The sequence below is a fragment of the Chionomys nivalis genome, chromosome 12, assembly GCF_950005125.1.
Source record: "Chionomys nivalis chromosome 12, mChiNiv1.1, whole genome shotgun sequence".
Classification (NCBI taxonomy): Eukaryota; Metazoa; Chordata; class Mammalia; order Rodentia; family Cricetidae; genus Chionomys; species Chionomys nivalis.
The window spans coordinates 43,358,648-43,383,820 of record NC_080097.1 but is presented as its reverse complement, the minus strand read 5'-3'; the positions used below and the strand labels follow the sequence as shown (position 1 = coordinate 43,383,820).

The window sequence follows — 25,173 nt, the reverse complement described above, 5'->3', positions numbered from 1 at the left end:
GAGGACCTGAGTTTGACCTCAGGAACCCATAAAGAAAACCAACCCCGCAAGCTGCTTTCCACAAAAATGAACTTGCACCCATACAAAAATCAACGTTAAAAAGAATTAAAAAAAAAAAACAAAACATTCTAATGTGTGCCCTCTCTCTCCTATTCAAGAGTCAATCATAAACCACACGGCACACTTACCATATCCGCAAGAGCAATGTACAAGAACATTCCTCCAGCCAGCGCAAAAATCCAGTTGGCAGAGAAGTGACTTCCAGCCAGGATGCCAAAGGCCAGACCCACGTAGCAGCAGCAAGCAGAAAGGAAGTTGAAGAAGAGAGCCTGCTGGATGCTCATGCCAGCATTGAGCAAGATAACAAAGTCTCCTACAACAGGGATGGGCATAGGAAGGGGGTTGAGTCAGGCATGGAACACCACTGGATGAGACTGCTTCAGCTATGGATGAAGTGTGGGTTAAAAATCACAGATTCAAAGATGGTCCTGGGACGAAGGCACCTTCTCTTCCAACCCTGGCTATGGCCTTCCAGCACGCGAACTGGAAATAATTCATAAAGTTTGGAAAGGACATAAATAACCAGTAGCGGCCTCGTTGCTCCCCACATAGAGGCTGGAAATAACCCACGGGATTTTAAAAGTAGATGGCCAACTAGCAATGGCCTCATTTCTTTTTTGACTGAGGGAGCATGAAATAAAAATAGCTCCCTTTCTCCTAAGGGGTGGTACACTCAGGAAACAAGACCAAGAGAGGGAGAAGTTAGTCACAAGCCAGTAAATACCAAAGTTAGGACCCTGAGGTGTTGCTGAGTCTTATGTCCCGGCTTGTAGGTCTTCCTTGGTAAAACTAACACATCCTTACACTCTGGCTTTTCTATTTCATTCACCTGCCACACTTTAACAGACTCCCAGCTTCTGCAGGAGGATGAGAACATTCAATATGATCATCTTCACTGAGTATCCAGAAAGGTGTATAGCACCTGGTAAGTCCCGCATTGGTCTGCTTATGATGTCCTAGATGACTCTAAAAGGCAGGAACAGCTACTACACTACACAGGTGAGAAAACCGAGCCACAATATATGGGGCTCATGGGATAAAAATCTTCCTGCGAAAGTCTTCCCCATCCTAAGCTGTATTGTACCCAGCCGTTTTATTTGGGAAGTCAGACGAAACACAGCTGAGGTGAAAGAAGAGACAACAAGGGAGAGGACACATGAAGGATGTCGCAGACAAAAATGGAGACAGCTGACCCAGAGGGATAGGGAGTGTGCACTCACCCAGTTCGTGTGGGAATTCCTCACAAAGAATGGCCACCGACGTGCTGATGCCTTGGAAAACAGACACGGTGAAGGAGGCACCAATAGCCAGGCCATCGATGAAATTGTGGAGACCGTCACTCAGGGTGATCATCCAAGCCAGGGTACCAATATCAGAGTATCGGACCCCCTTGAGCCAGTAGCAAGCACTCTGAGATGCCTGCAGGTCCTATGAGAAAGCATATCCCAGTGGACTTGAGATGACAGGTGACTCCGGTGAGCCTGACTCATCAAGGCTGTGGCTTCCTAGAGACTGCCCGAGGGGCTGGCCGCTACTGACCTGCACAGACATGGAGCTTACAATGACCTTCTCGTCCGTGCCAGGCGCCTTGCCATCCAGCTCACTGTTGCAATGCTGAGGAATCATGTGGTCCAGGTCCCCATTCTGCAGCTTCTCCATCACACCCTCCTCCTGGTCCTTCTTGGAAGGCAGAGTCTCGGAGGTAAAATGGTTGTGTCCGTGATGGTGCTAGAGAACGGAAAGGGATCGGTGTCACCGAGCAAACCTCCAGCCCAACACAGCACCCACTCAGAGGAAGCAAGCTAAGGCCGGGGAAGATCTCAGTCCTACATCCCAAGGAAACTGAGCAGGCCACACGAGGGGATATGGGGAAACGACAAGGACTTCCTATTAGACAAAGAAGTAGTGTCCTGATGCCACTCAATCCAGTAAAGTGACCACTACTTTCAGTACTTAGATTCCTCCTTCAAGATGACCACTTGCATTCAACTCTAACAGGCAGTGACCCCATGCCAGGCACCGGAGGCCTCTTACTGGAGTTACACTCGTCAGTGCTGTTCCTGGATGTATGCTACCAAGCCTCTATACTGGCTTCCAGAGAGACTGCCGGGCTTACCCTGTAGTGCCTTCACACACTGCGACACCCTGCTGACCCATGTCAGTGTTTTCTGAATTTAGTGTTTCCCCTTAGAACATTCCATCGCTACTCCCTGGGCCTCACCTCATTTTTCTGCTTCAGGAGCATCTTCAGGATCTTCTCTGTAAAAAAGAAAAGGTAGAAGCCCCCAAACACCACCGCAGACTTGGAGACATAATTGTCCTGAGGGTTGAAACCAAATGCCTGTGGGCCCAGGAAAAGAGAGTGAGTCTAAGGAAACAAGTCTGCATCGTTCCCCATTACCTGCTTACCGAGCTCTCCACTCTAGGAAAGAGGCGGCCTGGGGAGCTCTGCTGTCTCGCCAGCAAAAACCTAACCTCGACCTTCCCCGGATCTGCCAGCACTAGCTGGATGGGTTGGGTATTCTCTGCTAATAACAAAAGACAGGCTTGGAACCAGGACCTTATGCATGCTAAGGTCTAACACTCTACCACTAAGTTACATCTCCAGCCCATATATATATATATATATGTGTGTGTGTGTGTGTGTGTGTGTATGTATGACATAAATCATGTTATCATACACACATGATATAAATCATATACATCCATATGATATATACAGTATGTGTATGTGTGTGTGTGTGTTTGTATGTATGTATGTATTTACGAATGTACATGTGGGTGCCCGAATAGGCCAGAAGAGGGCATCAAGTCACCTGAGCCTGGAGTTATAAGTGGCTGTGAGCCATATGTATGCTGGGAACCAAATTCTGGTCCTCTGAAAGAGCAGCAAGCATTCTTAGCTACTGAGCCATCTCTACAGCCTTGAGCTGGAGAAAAGACACTGCAGGTGACTTTCTACTTTGTTTCTGTTGTTGTTTTGGTCTCTTTTGAGACAGGATCTCATTCCATAGCCTAGGCTAGCCTCAAACTCACAGCCATCTCCTACCTCAGACTCCTAGGTGCAGGGTTATAGACATGCGCTACCATGCCCAACTTGACTTTCCTCCCTTACTTCTTTTTTTGATTAGGTGTCACTATATAGACCAAGCAGTCCCAGACTCAGACACCAGCCTGCCCTACCACCCTAGCGCTGGGGACTGGAGGCTGCTTTTCTCTTTTAATGAGGACACTGCCTTAATTTCGATCAGTACTTAGCCACACAAGCACTCAGCCAACAAACTCCACATTTAAAGAAAGGCCACTTGCATTTATTTTTTTGCCTCATCCAATGTCCCTGGTTGATCTGTCCATAAATACAACAGGAAGTGGTTTAGATATGATTGCTAAAAAAGGAAATCCATTTCGGTTCCACAGCAAGAACTGTAGCATTTTCCTGACCACAGAGCCTTGAGAGGACCACAAATCAAAAAAAAAAAAAAAAAAAAAGCAGCTACTTTGGGGTGGTGTAAAGCTCACACATGCCTGCTGTCTCTGCAGTTCAGGAGGATGAGGTGGGAGGATCCCCTGAGCCAAGGAATTTGAGGCTAGCCTGCCCAACAAAGATTCCATCTCTTTCAAACACAGTAAAAATAGTTTTTCAAAAGAATGAAATGGAGGGTATGTTTCTTTGAGTTCCTGCTGGAAACTTCACTTATTAAATAAGGAAGGGGGCAAAGAATCCGTTGACACAGGAGACAGAAGTAGCCAGAGACCTGCCCTAAGCCCGGCTCCTGGTTTATGGTGCCAAGTACGCAGTGACCTGTTTGTCTTTTCTCTAACAGAGAACAGGCTCAGTAAAAACATCGTTCCCAGCACTCAGGAGGTTGCAGCAGGAAGACAGGACATCTGAGACCACGGAGTGAGACTGCCTCAGGAAAAAACTCCAGCCGAATGGTGGCGGTGCATGCCCTTAGTCCCACCACTCAGGAGGCAGAGGTTGGCAGATCTCTGAGTTTGAGGCCAGCCTGGTCTACAGAGTGAGTTACAGAACAGCCAGGGCTACTCAGAGAAACCCTGTCTCAAAAAAACACAGAAAACAAAAACTAATTAATTACAAATGAAAAACCCTCCAGCTCTCTCTGGAACAGGACACAGACAGACGCTGCTCCTCCTGACGGGGAACTCCAAAGGCAAGCGCTTTTCCTTCGGGTGTTTAAAGCACCTCACTCAATCCCAGCCCTCTAGCACCATATAAGAGACCTGGAGGGCAAACACCAAAGCTCTGCATTCAGGTGAGCTCTTCTGGAGAAGAAGTACGGGGTGGGCGGGTGGGGGGGGGGGGTGCCTCTCGTCAGGTCAGGCTCTGTGGGTAAAACATGACTAGGTATGGCAGATATCACAGCTGCTCCGCTAGGAACACAAAGCAATGCTGCGGAAAACAGTGTTCCAGAAGCATGATAAATAGTCCCTTGCCTTTGCTCAGGCCTGTCAGACCACCTACAGTGAGACGCCTTGTGCTTATTATATAATTAGCAGGTCTACTAAATCAGATGGAATGTCTCCGAAGCTTCAATGTCTTCCAGGATTCAAAACAATGACGGCCTTCTCTTCTGTGGAAGATCACCCACAAGAAGGTGCCACGTACCAAAATTTTTACTGAGACCTGTGGATTCTGGTGTTTTTATGTTTCTTGAACCAAAGACCCACACCGAGAGTCAGAGCTAAACCAGCTTGCATTTCTTTAAAAAAAATATATATATTATGAGTGTTTTGTCTACATGAACGTATGTGTACCGCAAGTGTGCCTGGGGCCTGCAGAGGCCAGAAGACGTCATCGAACCCTCTGGAACTGGAGTTAGTTTGTAAGCTCCGTGTGGGCGCTGAGAACAGACTAGAGCCAGGTCTTAACCACTGAGCCACTTCTCCAGTCCCAAGTGGCACTGGCTCTGCACTCAGTCCCAGTACTTTGGAGGCACTCCTGCCTTTGAGGTCAACCCTACTGTTTCCCATTGTATCCAGAGAACAGAGAGGAGAGTGGCTAGTCCCGGGTGTAGAATCCGGAAACAAGAAGGATGATATTTCAACCTAGTTCTTCAAGCTCTCCTAGCGCCTGCCTTGGCCCCAGGTTTCCTTTCCAAACAGAAAGGACCTTGGGGGCTAGTCCCTATACCTTCTGTGTAAGCGGAGGGGCCTCCCCTGTGCCTACTGTCCCCTAGCAGACAGGGGATGCTTTGGGACGAGAGCTGCAGCTTGCCATACCTCGGGGATGAGCTGGAAGAGGGCGTTGGAGTAGAGGGTTCCAATCGCCAAGGCTATGAAGTAGAGCAGCAGCCTCTTGTAAAAAGTCTTCTTCATGAAGGGCACCACGCTGGCCCCCATGAGGGAGCAGAGGGAGATGACGGTAACGCAGAGGATACCGTACCCCCATACTGCCAGCCCACCCAAGACAGGGAGCAAGGCAACCACCATTAGGGGAAGGAGGTGGAGAGGAGAGTGTGGGTATTAACAAAGGGACCCAAAAAGAAAAACCAGAGACAAGTAGGGAGGGAGAGAGAAACGGGAAACTTGTTAGCGATTCGAGTCCGATGCAATTTCCTTTAATCAATGCAGGAGGGTATGAGGAGGAATCTGAGGTGGCCTTGGAACCCTGTGACTACTGCCCCTGCTCCCGATGTGGCCTGGGTCATAACCCATCAGCTGGTGTGACCGGAAAACGGCGGAATCACACACCACCCTGTGCTCAGGGCCAGCACAGACTCTGGGCTCAGGTCGTCTAACAGTACACAGAAGCAAATGGAAAGAAAATGTTAGGGGTGTCACTGGCTTTGCTCCTGCATATTTAAGCCATGTCACAGAGGCACACGTGACACTACCCAGGAATGGTTTGGTTTGTGCAAGATATAACGAAGTCATGTGCAGGGCAGAACAGGTAAGGCTCGCTGCCCATCAGATTTGGTTCCTGAGCACTTGTGTTTGTTTCTGTTTGCTTTGAGAGAGACTCGGTGTAGAAAGCAGAGTTCCAAGACCAACCCCTTCTAGAAATTTATTTCAAATGCATTTCCAAGGCGACACACTCCGGGTTGTGAGCATAGCCCTCAGGAAGGACTGGCACAAAACCGTACCAGGACGGCAACCCTCGTGTGACCCAAATGGTGGAACACGGACAATGGCAAGAGTGCCAGCCAAACAGGCAATGAAACAGTTCATTTCAAATCCTTAAAAAACAATTAGTAAATTCAATGAATGGAGCTGAAAAAATAGCCCAAGATGAGGTCTCCCTTGGGAAGAACTTTCTAGATCCATGTGGACATTTGAGACCATTAAGGGAGCTGACCTGCTCAGTTCTTCCTTCGTGATGAAGGAGGAAGCAGATGGGGTATGGCATCTCAGATGGAGGCTTCCCTGGGTCAGGCTCTTGGTTGAGGAAGGAGGGCTAGCCAATGGCATGAGTTCTATGAAAGCTTTCCCACCAACCAGGCAGCTACATACTGTTTCTCCAACAGTAGCACATGACTGGGCCAAAAAGGTGGGTGGGCTGTCAACTTGGGCCTTATTTTTGTAGCTCCTCAGTGATGACAATTGAAAAACAGAATTACTGAACATCTCAAAACAGTAGGTGAGTTACCAGCAAGCCAGACCTGTCAGGGAAAGATCAAGATGCAAGGTCCCAATGATCGAGCTTCTCTTTATGTATTGCATTTGTTTTTTTCAGTTTGTTTTGTCTTGGTGGGAACAACATATTTGCTAAGTTGCCCCAAAACTGTGATCCTCCTGCCTCAGGTTCCCAAGTGCTGCCACTGCAGGCATGAGCTGCCACAGCGGCCTTAATTACAAATCGGGCTCAGGCTTTCCGGGCCGGTTCTCTGGAGCCACTGTAACCTCCCTCCCTTTCATCTCATTCCTCAAGGACGTTCACCTGGAATCCACACGTGACCCCTGGATTTTCCTTAGAATACAGGGCCTGCCTTGTACACCGCACCCACAAACTGCAACTGTCCTTTGGACTCCTGAAAGTGAGGGTTCTGGAATGCAGCCCAAACAGATCCCCAAGAAGGGACACACGTGTTAAGGACCTTGCATCTGATGTCACCTGAAGAGGCCAGAGGCCAACCTGAATGAACAGAGGCACGGGAGTAGTTAATGGACCCCCTGATACGAAGAGTAAATTCATTTTTGGGAGCAGTTATTGGGTATTTAGAGTACAGAGGGAGAACGCCAGCCGGAGGAGGCTCGGCTGGGGCAGCCCAGGAGGAGTGGACGCGCGCGCGCCTGTTCTACTGCACCTCTGGGATGAGCTGGAAGAGCGCGTTAGAGAGCAGCGTTCCAATGGACAGGGCGATGAAGTAAGTGAGCACACGGCTGAAAAACGCTTTCTCCGTGCATGGCAGGACCAGGACTCCCAGGAGAGAGGCCAGGTTAATCAGTGAGACACTGAGGAACCCAAAGCCCCACACTGTGGAGGAACAAGAACAGACGAGGGCCTCCATTACTGAGGGTGGGCACTTCCGCTGCTGAGAGCCGTATAGGCACACAGAGATCCAGCAGCCCCTCAGGAAATATCTGGTGACTCCATCTCTTGCTAGGGCAGTCTCAGAAAAGTGATCTCAAATGCGGCTGTCAGGGCAGCTTGCCTTTTAGAGGAGGAGACTGGAGACAACATGGAGGAGTAAGTACCATGACTTGGACAGTACGTGTACTTATCATGACAGCATGTTAGGTCTGGTAGCCCTTGCTGCCTATACAGGACTTCAGAAAGGCTCTCAAGGACTCAGACAGGGTGAATCCACTCTAGCTAGATGGGTGGTACTAGGAGGTGGGGATAATGAAGTAGCCAAGGGAGGTCATAAAGGTTGGCACTCTTATGGTTTAATGAGAACAAAGAGTTTCACATGCTGGCCACGGCCCAATGCCCTGTGTTCACCAGTCAGCCCACCCAGGGTCTGGCGATGCAGTGGAAGGGCCTGGCGCACATGTCAATCACCAAACTCAACCATCACTCCATTCCTCTTCCGCTCCTCACTTACCTTCAATGGCGCTAGGCTTCCCCTCCTCTGACTGCTCATTTTCTTCATTCTCCTGGTTTGGGGAGGTGCAAGCCCGGGAATCCAGCTGCTGGAGGATGGTGGGGCAGAACTCCTGAAACTCACTCATCCCGATCTGAGAGTGCTCGCTGAAATTGTGGGCAGCGAAGAGGTCTCCGGAGCTAAAGCACTGAAACAGAGGAGTGGTGGGTGGAGAGGCTTGGAGATGCTACAAGTCGTGCCCTGCCCTGCTAAGTGACACCGCATTCAACCCTTCGAGAAATAAGGAGAAAATGGACGCAGCCAAACTGCAGCGACTCTGGAAGACTCATCTCCAGGGGTGAGATGAGTAAGGAAATCCTACACTTGAGAAGGTGAGCCAGCCTGAACAGCTCAGTGAGATGCTCGCTCCAAGTGAGTGCTGGGGGATGTCATCCAGGCAGCGTGCCCTCTAGTTCACACCCGGAAGGTCCAGGTCAATCTTACCGGGGGTGGGGTGGCAGTGGAGGACAAGATTCCAATCATGTGACCAGGGCATGGTTTCAGACAAACAGGAATCTATCTGCAAACCCAATAACAAATTTGGCTGCCCCTCACAACAGCCCAAGGAACTATTCTGCTAAACTGCAGATTCTAGAAACTTCTGTTGGTAGTATGGACATGTGATAGTTAGCAATCATAGGTACCCGTTGTGACCTTGGGGAATCTTGGGAGATGAACTTGTGGCTCACCTCACCCCCTCTCTTTGTGCACGTGTGCATACCCCTGAGAGTCAGCCCTCTGGGAACGCTGACAGTATAGGTTTTTAGACCTATAAAGTTTAAGTGCTACACTCTATTGACCCCAGAATACTGCTGCAGACCCTAAAGCCCATGTGGCACACTCGGCCTCCCCAGGGATGCTGACACTTGTCATGCTCGAGCAACTCTGCATGCATGCTACACAGTACCCCGTCCACTTTCTCCTTTCAAATCTCAGCCTATTCATCCTTCTAGGTGTGGCTTTGGCATACCTCATATGCACAAGCCCTCAACTGTTCTGGCACCTTGGCTTCTGTCTCACAGACAAACCCCATAATTAAAGTGCCGTCCACAAAAATGTGGCACTTTGTTTTCATTCCAGTTTCATTCAACCATGGTATATGGGTCCCCTGCAGGAACAGCCGGGGCTCTTAACCATGGAGCCCCCTGACTGTGACTTGTGCTTCTTACTTTCCAATGCTCTGTCTGAGCAACAAAGCAGAATATAAGGACTTTGCTGGCTGATCCCTATTGGGTCGCCACAAATAGCCCCAGATTCTGTCTGAGTAGCTGTGATAATATGGAAGAACACAGAACCAAGAGCTAAAAGCCCCAGGTTTTAGCTGAGACTACAGACGAGACCAGCAAAAGCCTGCATCTAGAGTCTCAGTCCCCATCCCAGGATGTTTTCATGAAAACAATTCCTCCTGCATCTGAAGAGATTGAGGGCATTTGGTGCGGTGGGGAACCATAAACTCCACTGGATGTGCTGTCCTGGGAGTCAGGGTCTGTGAGCAGTGGCCCGGGTGCAGCTGCACACCAACATGCAGGCAGTCAGGTAGCCTCCCTCACTGGACATACAGAAGTGTCGATCCCCACAAAGCTTACCTGTAGAGAGGAGCCTTACCGTGGAGAGGTTCCTGTGTCCTTCCTTGGGCCGAGTAACGTTATCCCGGTCCACTCCCACGTCCAGGTTTCTGAGCAAGGCCTTCAGCTGTGGCAGCGTAAGGCTGTCGTTCTCCCCATAGCGCTTCATGAGATCTTCCAGGAAGGAGGTGGCGCTGAGGGGCGGCACGGTAGCAGGGGAGGCCTGAGTCTGGGGGGCAGGTCCCCATATGCCAAACAGCACCAATAGGAGGCAGCTAGGGAGGGTGCGGGGCAGGGGCTTCATGGTGGCCAAGGACACCTAGAAGAACACAAAACCAGTTGAGGGCAAGGTCTTTATCTCTCTCGGCAACACTCAAGTGACTTTCAGCTCCTCACCCATGTGCCAAGGACAAGGGTCCCCTCCCCTCAGACTCTGAGTAGGATGAACACAGAAGTGTGACGTGGCCTCCCTCTCCAGGTGACAAGAAAAGGGACATGCTGGGCACTGGGAACATGCTCCCCATCATCTAGGAGGAAGAAGCAGGAGGATAGGAGTTCAAGGCCAGTTTCAGCTACACAGTGAGCTTGGGAACCCATTCTCTGAAAAGGGCGATGTAGCGGTGGAGAGCTTTCTTCAGGTGCCCATGCTCCTGTAAGAAACCCTAATAAAACTCACTGAGTCAAAACTAACACACACACACCCCAAATGGAGAAAGGGGTTCAGTTGAGAAGAGAAAGGGATTCAGCAGGAATGAGACAGAGAGGGTACTGGAAAGTGACTACAGTCAGAATGCATTATATACATACATAAAAATGTCTTAATGAAACCCATTACTGTGTATAATTACATACAGTAGTGGGTTTCATTATGCTAATAAAATAATGTGCTAATAAAAATTTATTGTTTTGTGTATTTTGGCAGCATCTATGTCTATGCACCGTGTGCATACCTAGGTGTCCCCAGAGACCAGAGGAAGGGTATCAAATCCCCTGGAACTGAAGTCATGGATAGTTGTGGGCCCCATGTCAGTGCTGGGTCCTTTGCGAGAGAAGACAGTGCTCTTAACCACTGCACTGTCTCTCCAGCCACTAATAAAATGTTTTAAAAAGAAGAAAAACAGCCAGGAATGGTGGCACAGGACTTTAATCCCAGTACTCAGGAGGCAGAGGCAAGTGGATTTCTATGAGTTTGAGGCCAGCCTGCTCAACAAACTAAACTCCAGGACAGTCGGGACTACACAGAGAAAGCCTGTCTCAAAAAACAAAAAAACCTAGAATAAAGAAAATAGAAGAAATGCTTACAACCTCTGTATAATATTGAGAATATATATTTAAAAGCTCAACCTGGGTGTGGCAGCACAGACTTACAATCCCAGCTCTCAAGAGGTCAAGGCAGGCAAATCACAAGTCTGGGCTACACAGTGAAACTTTTATTAACAGTGCAGAAAAGTTTCCCTAAGGTGCAAGAAAAGCCCTGGTTCTATGTTCAGAACTGCAAAATTCAACATAAAGACCTCATGTTCGAGGGACTAAATCACAGAATTTATCTTATTTCTAGAATTTACATATTTCAGACCTTATCCAGACTTACAGAATTTACTTTAACCAATGCAATTTTAAAAACAACAAAAAGTTAGGTGTTGGATAGATGGCTTAGTGGTTAAGAGCATTTGCTGATCTTGCAGAGGATCAGGGGTCAGCCCTCAGCAGCACAGGGCAGCTTCAGTCTGGTGCCCTCTTCTGGTTTCCTGGTTTCCATGGGCTTACACTCAGCATACTTAATGTACAAGCAAGCAAACACTCTACACAAAAAATATAAATAACACGGAGATGGAGAGATGGCTCAGAGGTTAAGAGCACTGGCTACTCTTCCAGAGGACCCTGGTTCAAACCCCAGCACCCACATGGCAGCTCACAACTGTCTATATCTCTGAGTCCTGGGGATCTGACACTCTCACACAGACACACATTTAGGTAAAACACAAATGCATGTAAAATAAAAATAAATTTATTTTTCTAAACATATTTATTCTAAATATATATAGAACACTTAAAACTCAGAGATTCACCTGCCCCTGCCTCCTTCCCAAGTGCTGGGACTAAAGGTGTGTGCCGCCACAGCCCAGCTATAATAAAAAATTTCAAAGCAGAATTATTTCATACAGTTAAAAAAAAAAACTGAGAAGGGACAAAGACAAATGAGAGCTGGTTACAATTTTCCTGTTAATCACTTACTTCCCTTAGTACAGTTCTAACTTAATTGGTGACATCAGCAAACACTGGCCATGCCAGCCCAGTAGAAAGCTATCACTGGGATGATCTCCGCCCTGCGGAGGGGATCCGGCAGCAGCTGTTTCACAAGCTGCTCCACCTCTGTCCAGAGGAGCAGAGATGGCTAAGAACCAGGGCTGCCTGAACCCTGACCCTGCTGCTTACACACAGTGTGATGGTGGGTTAGCCCTTAACCGGAAACATCATAGAATGATCCAGGGCAGATTACCAGGGCCACAGCTTGAATTTCCACACTGTTGCCTCCAAGAGAAAAGGCACTGAGCAAGTCACTTGGCCTCAACTACCTCCCTTTTCTCATCTGTCAAGGCGGGACCCACCTCACTGGATGACCGCCAAAATTTAAGGACCAAAGTGATGGTGAGGTGTTTTATTAGCCACTAACTATATCGAAATCTGGCTCTACCAGTTCAGACCGACCTATATTATATAGTGACACAAAAGGAAAAGGAGAAAGAGGGGCAACCCCTAAAAGAAGGCTTGGCGCTATAGCTCAGCCGTAGAATATGGGCCTCATATGAACAAGGCCCTAGATGTAATCCCTAACACTGGAAAAGAGGCCGGGTGTGGCTGCGCATGCCTTAATCCCTTGGGAGGCAGGCGGAGGTAAATGGATCTCTGTGAGTTTGAGGTCAGCCTGATCTACATCCTGAGTTCCAGGACAGCTGGCGCAAACAGTGAGACCCTGCCTCAAAAAGGAGAGAAAGAGAAGAAGAATGAGAATGAAAAAAAAAAAAAAAAGACAAAAACTAACCAGGTAGAAAACAAAAATCTGGCTATAATCATTCAAAGACAAGATTGCTCTCCCAACTTTTACTTTTAGTTCAGACACAAACCTGTCAGTTGTGGGCGCCACAGGGTGATGTTATTTTGGCAGCTCCACCCGGATGGGCATTCAGGCAGGTTGGCATTTATGATGGATTGGTTTTCCCGTGTCCTAGTGGCCCCTTGATCCCTTCCCATGGCTCTGAGGGCAGCCTGCAATGCTAGAGAACTGGCCCTTCCGGCTGTGCCAGGACCCAAGCCTGGGGCTGCCTGTGTTTCTCCAGGAAAGCTCTTCCCTTGCCCGCTGCTGGCATGGCTGCTTCCTTCTCTAGAAAGCACTGCTTTGGGCTTTGCAGGCAAGACTGCCAGGGCTCTGGGGTGCAAGCCAGTACCTGCAGGTGGGAAGACCCAGTGAGCAGAGTTCTGTCACCTGGTCCAGCCCTCGAGCTCATCTCACCAACAGTAAGGAAGCCTCAGCACAACCGGGGCAGTTAGGAGTACTTGTGCAGAATTCTAGGAACTGCTGAGGGCCCTACAGACTCAAGTGGCCCTGGCCGTTCAGTACGCATGAAGGGCGCTTTCTGCTCCAGAGATCTGGGTATCTTTTCTGTTTGCCCTTTCTTAACTATTAAGTTATTCTTAGGGGGAAAATGTTTATAGAAGACTTTGAAATTAGCCAGGCATGGTGGCTCTGGCTCACATTTGTAATCTGAACGCTTGGGAGGCAGAGGCAGGAGGATTGCTACTGGATCTACATAACTGAGTTCCAGGCTAGTCAGGGCTATGTAGGGATGCGAGTGTGTGAGAGCACATACGTGCATGCATACACACACACACTCATACACGCACACACACAAAACAAAAAGCAAGTAAATTACAAAATCCAGATATCTTGGAGGAAACAAAAGAGACAGAAAACACACACAGCTCTTACCAGAGGCCCTCGCTCTGCAGTCTCAGTCCCACACCTGGCCGAATGGGAGCCACTGCAGTCCTCCTAGGGAGCGGAGCCAGAGGCACTAGGAGGAGTGGGGCAGAGGGAAGGCTCCAGTGTGTGGCCACCCAGCCCAGGCCCTACCCACTAAAGAGTTCCTCCCAATCTGACTACTGGGCTCAGGGTCGAAGTGAATTATCCTACAGCCTCAGGTCGGCTCCAAGCACCAGAGCTCAGCCTCAGGGGAACAAAATATGTGGACAGGGAAGTCGACGTGACTGCATCCTAGAATCCTGGAGCACTGCGATGCTTCCCTGCCATCCTCAGGCTCCTAAATTGGAATCCTGCTGACTGTCACCCCCTCGTTAGGTCCAGAAGCACCTACCTACAAATGGTGGTTCTGCCTGGTCTGTTGGCACACTACTGTCATGTTTACTAGGTTCTGGTTTTTCTTGACTTAAACAAGAGAAGGAAAGCACTTAATTTTTCTTTGAGGTAACTAGATGGTAACTTGCCACAATGGTCAGTCAAGAAGCTGACCACAGAGGAGGGGAGAGTAGAAACCTGAACGAACCTGGGTGGCCAAGCCTCCCTTCCCTGTTCTCACCAGCTGGCCAGGAGATCCACTACCCTGCACCCAGACTCCCAGGAGCACAACCATAAACACAGAGACACAGAGACAGGATCCAATACAAACTTGGCCAAGGCAAGAGTGTTTGTGAGGCCACGGAGAGGTGTATTTATGACCCTTCCCCTCCCTTGTCACATGGAGCACTTCCTAGGTGACCAAGCTGAATTTCAACCTCATCTAATCTTGTTTATCTTTGAGAACTGGATGCCTGAAGGGCCAGAAGTTCCATTTCAGGTGGGCTAGCCAGAACTGGTTGGTTCTAAGATGGCTGCCAGCGTGACCTCCTGACAACCAGCTTCACTACACTCCCGAGTGTTCACTAGATGACCTCCCAGTTGTCTTAACTCTGACTAGAAAGCACACCACTCTTCAACTGCACCCCAACTGTGACAACCTAAATGTTGAGCAAAACTAGGCCATTTCTCACTAAGGTCCCCAAACCTGGCAAAAGACAGTCACCAATTTTTTTGTCCTTTCCAAAGGAGGATTATGGGGAAGTTCCTGGAGGGCTATGGGGAGAAAACTGGGACATGATAGCCATGTCTCTCGGGCAGAAGGGCTCCAACACACACCGGCTTGGGGATACCTGCCAGTTCCAGGAGACTCCGTCTTCCCCTTCCAAAAGAAATGGGAGGTACTCTACCAAAATAGCAGACTGAGCCATGTCTGCACTACAGGGAACGTTCTTAAAACCCCTGCGCAGAGGACAGACCCACCGCCTGCCTCACTTCATCCTCCAGTCCCAGAGAGCAGACCTGAACACACTCTGTGTGCCTGGGGAAGTGGGAAACAAATCAGCCACACCCGGTGGGAAGAGAGAACAGAACATCAGGCAAACACAGGCAGAGCCAAGCAAACAGCAGCACACAATTCAAGGAAGACAGTTCTGCCCTTCGCTATAACTGTGAGTCCACCAGACAGCAGCACTTGCGAGGGAGACAGAGGCAGGAGAGCCATGAGTTCTGGGTCAGCCTGGTCTCAATAGTTAAACTTTATCAAAAAAAAGCAAGAAAAAAAAACCACACACAAAGAAAAACAAAATAACACGAAAAAAAACCCCAATCATGAAACAGGGCCTGGAGAGATAACTCTGTCCCCAGCACTCATGTAAAAGGCAGAGATATGGAGGTAGGGGCTTATGATCTCAGTCACTGAGGCATCCATATCATCTATAACAGAGTTCCAAAAAACCCAACACCCTCTTCTGGCCTCCACACACTCTTGAACACACATAATGCACATAAATTCACATAGACAAACACACATCCACATAAAATAAACCTTTAAATTGAGGTGGGGCAAAGGAAGGTCTTGGGAGGTAGCCCAGGCAGATCTGGAATCCATGGTCCTCCTGCCTTGCCTCCTAAGAGCAGGAGTATAGATCTACACCACCTGTGTAGATGACATATACCACCTGTGTAGATGACGTACACCACCCGTACAGATGACATACACCACCTGCATAGATGACGTACACCACCTGCGTAGATGACGTACACCACCTGCGTAGATGACGTACACCACCTGTGTAGATGACGTACACCACCTGTGTAGATGACGTACACCACCTGTGTAGATGATATACACCACCTGTGTAGATAACTACACCACCTGTGTAGATGACGTACACCACCTGTGTAGATGACGTACACCACCTGTGTAGATGATATACACCACCTGTATAGATAACTACACCACCTGTGTAGATGACGTACACCACCTATACAGATGACATACACCACCTGTGTAGATGACATGCACCACCTGTACAGATGACATACACCACCTGTATAGATGATGTATACCACCTGTGTAGATGACGTATACCACCTATGTAGATGTCATACACCACCTGTGTAGATGACTAACCACGTATATAGATGACATACACCACCTGTACAGATGACATACACCACCTGTGTAGATGACGTATACCACCTGCATAGATGACATACACCACCTGTACAGATGACATACACCACCTGTGTAGATGACGTATACCACCTGTGTAGATGACGTATACCACCTGTGTAGATGACTATACCACCTGTGTAGATGACGTATACCACCTGTATAGATGGCTATACCACCTGTGTAGATGACGTATACCACCTGTATAGATGACATACACCACCTGTGTAGATGACTATACCACCTGTGTAGATGACATACACCACCTGTACAAATGACATACACCACCTGTGTAGATGACTATACCACCTGTGTAGATGACTATACCACCTGTGTAGATGACGTATACCACCTGTATAGATGACTATACCACCTGTGTAGATGACGTACACCACCTGTGTAGATGACGTACACCACCTGTGTAGATGACGTACACCACCTGTGTAGATGACTATACCACCTGTGTAGATGACGTACACCACCTGTGTAGATGACTATACCACATGTACAGATGATGTACACCACCTGTATAAATGTATACCATCATGCCTGACATGGGAGTTATTTCAGACTACTCTCATCTTCCCTCAGCAATGTTCAACGTTAGAAGACAAACAGCAATGTCTGCACTATTCTGACAGAAAAGCTCAGGGATTCACACCTCTAATCCCCGCACACAGGAAGTAGAAGCAGGAAGAGTAGGAGCTCAGGACTAGCCTTAGCTACATAGTGAGTTTGAAGCCAGTCTGGGTCTCTCTCTCTCTCTCTCTCTCTCTCTCTCTCTCTCTCTCTCTCTCTCACACACACACACACACACACACACAGACACACAGACACACACACACAGACACACACACACACAGGCACACACACACACACAGTGAGTTGGGGGATGCAAGGAAGGAAAGAAAGGAGTTCAGGGAGCAAGTGAGCCAGCAAAAGCGCTGCCCCACAAGCCTGGTGTGAGGACCTGAGTTCAACCCCAGAACATATGTAAAAAAGCTGATTGTTGGGGCTGGAGAGATAGCTTTAGTTAAGAGCGCTTGTTACTCTTGCAGAGGACCTGGATTCCAGTGCCAGCACTCACATGGAGGCTCACAACCGTCTGTAACTCCAGTTCCAGATCCTGGGATCTGTGCCATCCTCAGGCTCCCACAGCCACCCCATGGTACACATATATACAGTCAAAACACTCAGACACATGAAATAAAAATAAATCTTTAGAAAAAATGTTTGAAATAAGTTGACTGTAGTGGGGCCCACCTGTAATTCCTGTACTCATGCATCAAAGAGAGGCTGAGACAGGAGAGCCATCCAGCAGCTCACGGGCCAGCTAGCCTGGAACACCCAATATGCAGACCCAGGAGACCTCGCCCCAAAACAAGGCAGAAGGGAAAAGCTGGCCTCTGACCTTCACAAATGAGCTGTGGCGCACATTCGCGTACACACACAATAATAAAATTATATTTTTAAAAAAGAGCATGCTTACAAAAGCAGAAACTAGGAGAAGAAATCCTTTAAAAAAAAAAAAAGACAATCCAATAATGTAATTAGCATCATCAGGGTGTGGGGGAAAAAGATTTGAAATAGAGCAAGAGTCAATAGGTACTGTCTAAAATGAAAACAAGCAATTATAGATGACTCACAAGCAATTAACTCTGCTGAGAGAGAAAAGTGTCACTTGCAAGTAACATATTTCTCTAAAACTTAATAATTCCCTTTCGTTTACTGCAGTTTCTTTTTCTTCTGAAGCAGTCAAAGCTTTTCCATGGGAGTATTTATATCTATTGTTCAATATCCATTTATGTATGAACATGCCTGGAATGCTGATGATGTATACTCTTTTCTGTTTGTTGGAGACAGTTCCTTTCTACATAGCTGTGGCTGTCCTGGAACTCACTATGAAGACGGACAGGCTGGTCTTCAATTCGCAAAGATCTGTTCTACCTGTGCCTCCGAGTGCTGGGTTAAAAGCCTGCACCACCACAGCCCAGCAAGAGAACGGATTTCGTGAGGCCTGGAGTGGATTTGGTTTTGCTTTGTTCTGCTTCAGCCCATTGATGTGGGGATGCAGCGATGTAAGACAGGAGCATCACCAGGGAGCAAAGGCTGACTTCTCCTCCCTTCCTTCCTTTGAAACGGGGTCTCATGTAGTCTAATGGGCCTCAGTTTGATGTGTGGCTGAGGCTGATCTCGAACTCCTGATGCTCCTGCCTCTGCTTCCTGAGTGCTGGCTTCTCAGAGCCACATGGATTTACGTAGTACTAGGGAATCACACCTAGGGTCTTGGGCATACTAAGCAAGCACTGTCAACAGAGCTACATCCCAGCCCAAACTCCCTTCCAAGTACAGCATAAAGCCTAGAACCCTACAGAAACAACCACTGACACCTGGTTACAAGGTTCTTCTATGAACACTTGACTATAAAAGCCTCCATATTTATGGCCAAACTAACAAAGATACAGTCACCCTTGTAAATCATTAGTATCCCAAATTAGAAAGCTAATAATTATTCTTTTTCCCATTTCCCTTTATGGAGCGGAGGGGCGCACATATGCCAGGCAAATGTTCTCCCCACCAACAGGCTACCACCTCAGCCCAAGCAGCAGCCTTAAAGCCCTATGTTCAGGTAAACACTGTCTCTGGAGTTCAGAGAGCATCAAGGAAAATTGTGGTGGTGTAGACCTGCGATCCCAGCTACTCAAGGGATCTGAGGCAGGAGGATGTTAAGTTCAAACAATACTTGGCTACAGCATAAGTTCAAAGACAGCCTAAACAACTCAGCGGGGCCCTGTCTTAAGACACAGGTGAAGTGGTACATGCCTGGAATTCCAAGCATTTAGAAGGCATGAAGGTCAGGGGTTTAGGGCCAGCCTTAATCATACCCTATATGGGGGCTAGCTTAGGCTACAAGAGATCCTGTCTCACCTTCACTTCCCCCCCCAAACAGACCTCCCCCCTGAAAAAAGCTAAAAATGCCCTAGGCTTGACCCCCCTCCCACGTACCACACACACACACACACACACAAAGGAGGAAAGGGAAAGGGTTGGTAGCGACTGAGATAGTACACACCTGCAATCCCAGCAGTCAGCAAACTGAAGCAGGAGGATTACTTCGAATACAAGGGTAGCCTAGGCAACAGAAGATCCTGTGAAACAGAAGTAAAAAGAGAGGTAAACTGACCTGTCTGGGTCCCTGTCCGCTCACTGAATGAGCCCGGTCCAGAGGGCGTGCACACCCACGGCGAGCTTCCTTTCCCCACGTAACACACAGCCTTACTCACCCGGGTCCAGGTATTTAGTGGCCTCCCTTCCATTCCCTCCCACCCAACCACTTTACAGTTCCTGATTCCTGTTCCAGGGCCTGAGCCTCCAGCTATGGTATGCCAAAGGCCACCCAGGGTGGGAGACTTCCACACAGCACAAGAGGCCCAGGGGCCCACCCATTCATCTCAAGAAACTTCAGGTTGCTAAAAGAGGAAGGATGGAAGAACATTAAAAAAAAAAAAAAAAAAAAAAGTCAATGGTAACCCAGAAGCAGAGACCAGAATCAGAACCAGTAGCCTGGAGCTCACCACACAAAGATCTGCTGATCTCCTCTTGTGTGTCAGCACAGCAGAGAGGTTATATGGTCAGAGACCAGTGATCAGGACCTGGGGCAGCTGGAACGGACTAGAACAGGAAGGCTTATTTAGCCCTGAGCAGAGCCCGGAATGAGTTTAATGGCAGCCAAACCCAGTGCTGGAGCCAGGAAGGGGGAGGGAAAAGCACGTGTCAGGGCTCAGGGGCCACCAGGAAAAGCCAGAACTTCCAAAATTTCTTCAGGCAGGGGAAGAGAAGGAAGGGGCCCAGGGGAGCCGGCCAGTGCTTCCCGCCAAAGCCTGGGCGAGAGCTGCTTCTATTTCCATCACCTAGCCATCAACAATTCCCAGACACCGATTGCAAAAGCGTGGCCTGCTGTTCCATTTGCCAGACCACGGTGTCCTACATGCGGCCTCAGTACCATGGCGCTCGCCCACATCTCACTTCCGGCACCTGCTTAAGCAAAGGCTTCTGGCTTGCTGATCAGGGTCAAATAAAAAGCAACACCTAGTAATAAAATCATAAATGCTTTTTCTCCCAAGCATCTCGATTACCTCCCCTTCCAGGGGGTCACAAACCACTCTTAGCTCTCCAACTATTTTGGACACTATATTTCTTGGTCTTCCAACAAGCCTGCTTAACTAGATTTTTTTTTTAAAGATTTATTTATTATGTATACAACTTTCTGCCTCCATTTATACCCACACGCCAGAGGAGGGCGCCAGATCTCTTGACAGATGGTTTGGAGCCACCATGTGGTTGCTGGGAATTGAACTCAGGACCTCTGGAAGAACAGACAGTGCTCTTAACCACTGAGCCATCTCTCTAGGCCCCCTTAACTAGATTTTTGTTTCTTGAAGGCAAAGAGGGCTGTCTAGTACCCCTTTGTCAACATGAGCCTAGCATGGTGCTGGGCACACAAGAGCTAGACGCAGAGAACTTCTGATCAAAGATGAGAAGTTTAACCTCCCATCTTACCAATGTCTACAAGGCCCCTAAAGCCCAACACCCCTGTCTACAGACATTCTACAGCCCTACATGTCCCCACAGATCATGTGAAGTCAGCTGTCAGGACCATCTACTGTTCCTTCCCCTAAGTCATTCTCTTATCGTAAACTCACCACACACACACACACACACACACACACAAGCACAAATGTATAAATGTTTGTTTTGTCTTTTATTTTTCAGAATGGGTTTTGCTATGTAACCCTAGCAGGCCTGTTACTTAACATGCAGCCCAGGCTAGCCTTGAACTCCTGGCAATCCTCCTGCCTCATCCTACTAAGTGCTGGGATTATAGGTAGGCACCATCACAATGGGTACTTCACTTATGATAAGTAAACTAGAAGCCAGCTTGTGCTTACCAAATCTAAAACAGTTCTGGCCCAGCCCACAACAGCTCCCAAAAGAGAAGAAAAATAAGGAGTTCGAGCCCAGCTTCAGCTACATAGCAAGCCTGGGCTGTGTTAGATTGTCTCCATTAATAAAGAAATCAAAAGCAAGGACAACAAAACCTACCTAAGCCCAAGAGTTCATTCATTCAAGAAACGGCCACTTCCTGCCTATGACCAAGAATACTGTGAGTCCCTGAGATGCAAAGGACAGCAGGTACCTTCCCTCACACAGTGGGGAAGGTAAGTAAACCCTGGACAAGAAACTTAGCAGTAGCCGGGCGGTGGTGGCGCACGCCTTTAATCCCAGCACTTGGGAGGCAGAGGCAGGTGGATCTCTGTGAGTTCGAGACCAGCCTGGTCTACAAGAGCTAGTTCCAGGACAGGCTCCAAAAACCACAGAGAAACCCTGTCTCGAAAAACCAAAAAAAAAAAAAAAAAAAAAAAGAAAGAAACTTAGCAGTACAGCAAATACCTTCCCTCACATAGCGGGGATGGTAAGTAAACTCTGGACAAGAAACTTAGCAGTACAGCAAAGCCAAGGACAGCAGGCAGCTCAAAGGTTCCCTGGCCAAACTGAGCCAACGGATTCCACCCAGGCTATGAAACGGCCTGAAGAAACGGGCTCTCGGCTGAGCTCCCAGGCCTACTCCTGAGATCGTGTTGCTGAGTTACGCTGCAAAGGGACTGCTACTCAGGCATCTGACAGTTATGGCATTAAGGCATCCCTGCCAGGGCACCATTCCAGTGACACAGATGTCCTCGAGCCTGTCCCATGGAAGGGAAAGCCCAGCCTCTTCCCACAAAACCGTTACACATGTGATGAGCACATCTAACTGGCAGAGTCTGAGTCACACAGGGAATTTTAGCACGGAATATCTGAGTAGTCTGGCTTTGTTTTCATAGGCAACGCTGAGGCCCTAACCCAGAGCTTTCTGCATGCTAGTTAGCACTCTACCAACGAACTACGCTCCCAGGCCGTGAATGTATATTTTTATACATTTATCACAGAAGTCAGTCTGGTGTCAGAAGGCTCCCCTAAAGGAAAGTGCAGCACCCCAGAACTTGTGAAAGAAAGCTGGAGAGGGGCGGTAGAACAGTTCATGAAGCTGTAGCCATACTTAGGGACTCAGTGAAGATGGAGCAGCTAGAATTTGAAGTCCACCATACACAACAGGTCACATAGGGGAGAGGCTATAAATATAGGCCTTGAAGGATTCAAGAGAACATCTGGTTGAGTTGTGGTGGGGATCAAACTCAGAGTCCTGGGCACACTAGGCGAGCGTCCTGCCACTCAGCTACACCCCCACACCTGCTTTTGTTTGCTTTGCTTATCTGCAGTCTCGCACTGTAGCCCAGGTTGCCTTGGAGCTCACTATGTCGCCTGGGAACCCCTGGCGACCCTCCTGCCTCAACCATCAAAGAGCTGGGAGCATGGGCATGAGCTAGGCCTGGCATTCATATGCTTTTAATATATCTGCCCGGCTGCATCGTGGAGAGTGGGCAGAAGGCAGGCAGAAGGGGAGCAGGAGATTAAACAATGGGCTCTCACAGAGCGGTCAGGTCAAAACAGAACCAATTTGGTCTGAAGGGCAAAAGTTCTTTGTGTTGGCTTCAGACTCAGACTCAGCCACCCGGGCTATTATTCAGAGTTCATAATTCTGCAAGCGGAATTAGAAAAGAGACCACCCCAAAATTCAGGCTAAGACAAGTCAACCCTCCTGCTGCAGCAGGTAGGCAATTTAAGAAGCATGCACTCTGGCTCTGCTTACTGCACGCCCCGAGGGCCTTTGTTTGCACCCCTTGGTAAATGGCCAAGACTACCTGCCCCAGCACCCTTTCCCCAAGGCCCTCCAGACTTGCAAGCTAGCTCAAGCCCAAGTCCTCCTCAAAGGCTCTAGCTGGCCAGTCTCCATAGCTGAGATAGCCTGGCATCCCATCATTAGCTGAAGGAAGTGTGTGTTTTTAAGTGTATGATCTTCACCTGAGAACCTGCTAGAAGGGCAAATTCTCAGCACCTCCAGGTAAACCGGAAACTCGCTGGGCCCAGCAATGTGGGTTTTCCTTCAGGCTCTCTGGCAAAGTTCCTGGACTCTACAGCCGGAGGCTTGCCACTCCACTTCCATGAAAACCAAAGGGGCAATAAAAAGGACCACATGGCCCTTTCCACTCAATATCCAGCCTTCCTGATTGGCCACTGCTTGCCGCTCAGCACCTGGATACTCTGCACTCATGAGATAGGGTTACTGAAGAAAGTAAAGAAAAACAGTTATTTCCAAATTGGGAAGAAGGCAGCAGAGAGAGACAGAAATGACAGTCCCAAATCCTAAATCTTCTCTCACTTACCCAATCTCTTACATAGCATACTCTCTGGCCAAGGTCATAGCCAGGCAGTCATTGATTACTAAACATAAGGTTTATCTACATCCTCTGCTTCCTCCTCTCTGTGGGACCACAAACCAAAGCATCCTGCTTCCTAAGATCCCAGGCACCAAACAGAAACCAACCCAGCCTACTGACCCTCACTCTAGCCGCTTGGACCCTCCTTCCTGACTTCCCTGCCTGGCTTTGTCTCATAAGCCCCTGCACTCCTCCGGCTCCATCCTGCCTTCCATCTTAAGCTGCAGCTATTCTTTCCTGGGCTCTGGTCTCCAACCAGATCATCACACACAAGGCTAGAGAGATGGCTCACAGGTTAAGAGCACTGGCTGCTCTTCCAGAGGTCCTGAGTTCAATTCCCAGCACCCACGTGGTGGCTCACAACCATGCATAACGAGATTTGGTGTCCTCTTCTGGAGTGCAAGTGTACGTGAAGAGCACTCGGACATAAAATATAAATTTAAAAAAAAAGAGAATATCACACATACACACACAACCCACCACCCACCTCACCCATTCACCCCTGCACCTTCTAGGCCAACCCCTCTGGACTCAAAAGCCTGATGAAGCTATCAGAAGGCTACAGGTGCATGCTCGCCCCATCCACAAGGTGAGGAGGAATGAGGGGTCCTCAGAAATTCTGTCTGTACTCCATTCCGGTGTTCCCCAGCACCACCTCACCGCAGCCAGACCCCTTCTCACCTTCCTCTTTGTCTCAAGGTCATGGCACTGAGAACGACAGGCTTACATTTTAGGTTAACTGCCGTGGCTGTTTCTTAACAGTCGTCCAGGAGGCTGGCAGGACCTTCACTGAGTACTTGCATATAAAAGAAAAGCCTTCTATACTCTGCCGTAACCTCACCCTCCCTAGGCACCACAGGAAGTTTAGACTTCACCATGGAAGCACTGGGTGAGGTTACGAGGGACAAGAGAATCTGCACAGCAGCATCTTCTAGAAGCTCCCTGTGTTGAAAGGGGGCAAAGGACACCATGACCCTGGTCCTGTCCTCCTCCCCAACCCCTGTCCTGACCAGAACTCTGCAGAGAAGCTGTCAAGTTCAAGCACAGATGGATTCCAGAGCAAAAGCAAGCAAGGTTCTGGTTCATCTCACAGGAAGCCGCAGATCAGTACATGCTATAGATGGAGGCCACATATGCAAACCCGCTGACACACTGCCATCTCCAGGCGATAGAGTACAAAACTGAGTTCCCTAGCAGGGTAGCTATTTATGCACGTATTTCCACCCCCTCCCCGACCTCCCACAAACTGCTTGCCTATTAAAAAGGGATGAACATTCTAGCCAGACTTAAAAGCTTACCCTTTCTAGTCAACACTAACCCAAGCTCCAGTTTAGGTCATTTTCAAACACAGAGATGAAAGAAATAGACATTAAAGCAGTTCTAGGTGCTGGAGAGACAGCCTAGTTGGTAAATGCTGGCCTGGCAAGCATAAGAAGCTGAATTCAGTACCTAGAACAAATGTAGAAAGAGCCTGGGTGTGGGGGCGTGTGCTACAGAGGTGGGGAAGGTGGGTCCCCGAGGCCCACTGACCAGCAGGGTAGACTACTTGAGAACCTTTCTGAAAAATGAAAGGAAGGAGGGAGGGAGTTAGAGAGGG

At 48.7% G+C, this 25,173-nt stretch overlaps 1 protein-coding gene across 3 annotated transcripts in view; it reads right to left on the bottom strand.

Moving 5' to 3' along the window:
• The window catches only part of Slc39a14 (solute carrier family 39 member 14), a 45,981-nt gene that overhangs the window by 5,227 nt on the left and 15,581 nt on the right, over positions 1-25,173 (bottom strand). The window contains exons 2-9 of one of the 3 annotated variants that reach the window (XM_057786341.1): positions 19,274-19,349; positions 9,711-9,989; positions 8,067-8,253; positions 7,326-7,495; positions 2,282-2,401; positions 1,600-1,788; positions 1,281-1,488; positions 189-373 (exon numbers count right to left, since the gene is read on the bottom strand). In XM_057786341.1, the coding sequence (XP_057642324.1) occupies positions 189-373; positions 1,281-1,488; positions 1,600-1,788; positions 2,282-2,401; positions 7,326-7,495; positions 8,067-8,253; positions 9,711-9,974 (1,323 nt within the window). In that variant the 5' untranslated portion in view covers positions 9,975-9,989; positions 19,274-19,349. Of the gene's footprint in view, positions 1-188; positions 374-1,280; positions 1,489-1,599; positions 1,789-2,281; positions 2,402-5,301; positions 5,472-7,325; positions 7,496-8,066; positions 8,254-9,710; positions 9,990-19,273; positions 19,350-25,173 lie in introns of all 3 variants that reach the window. The other 2 variants (XM_057786340.1, XM_057786342.1) reach the window with 2 other exon arrangements.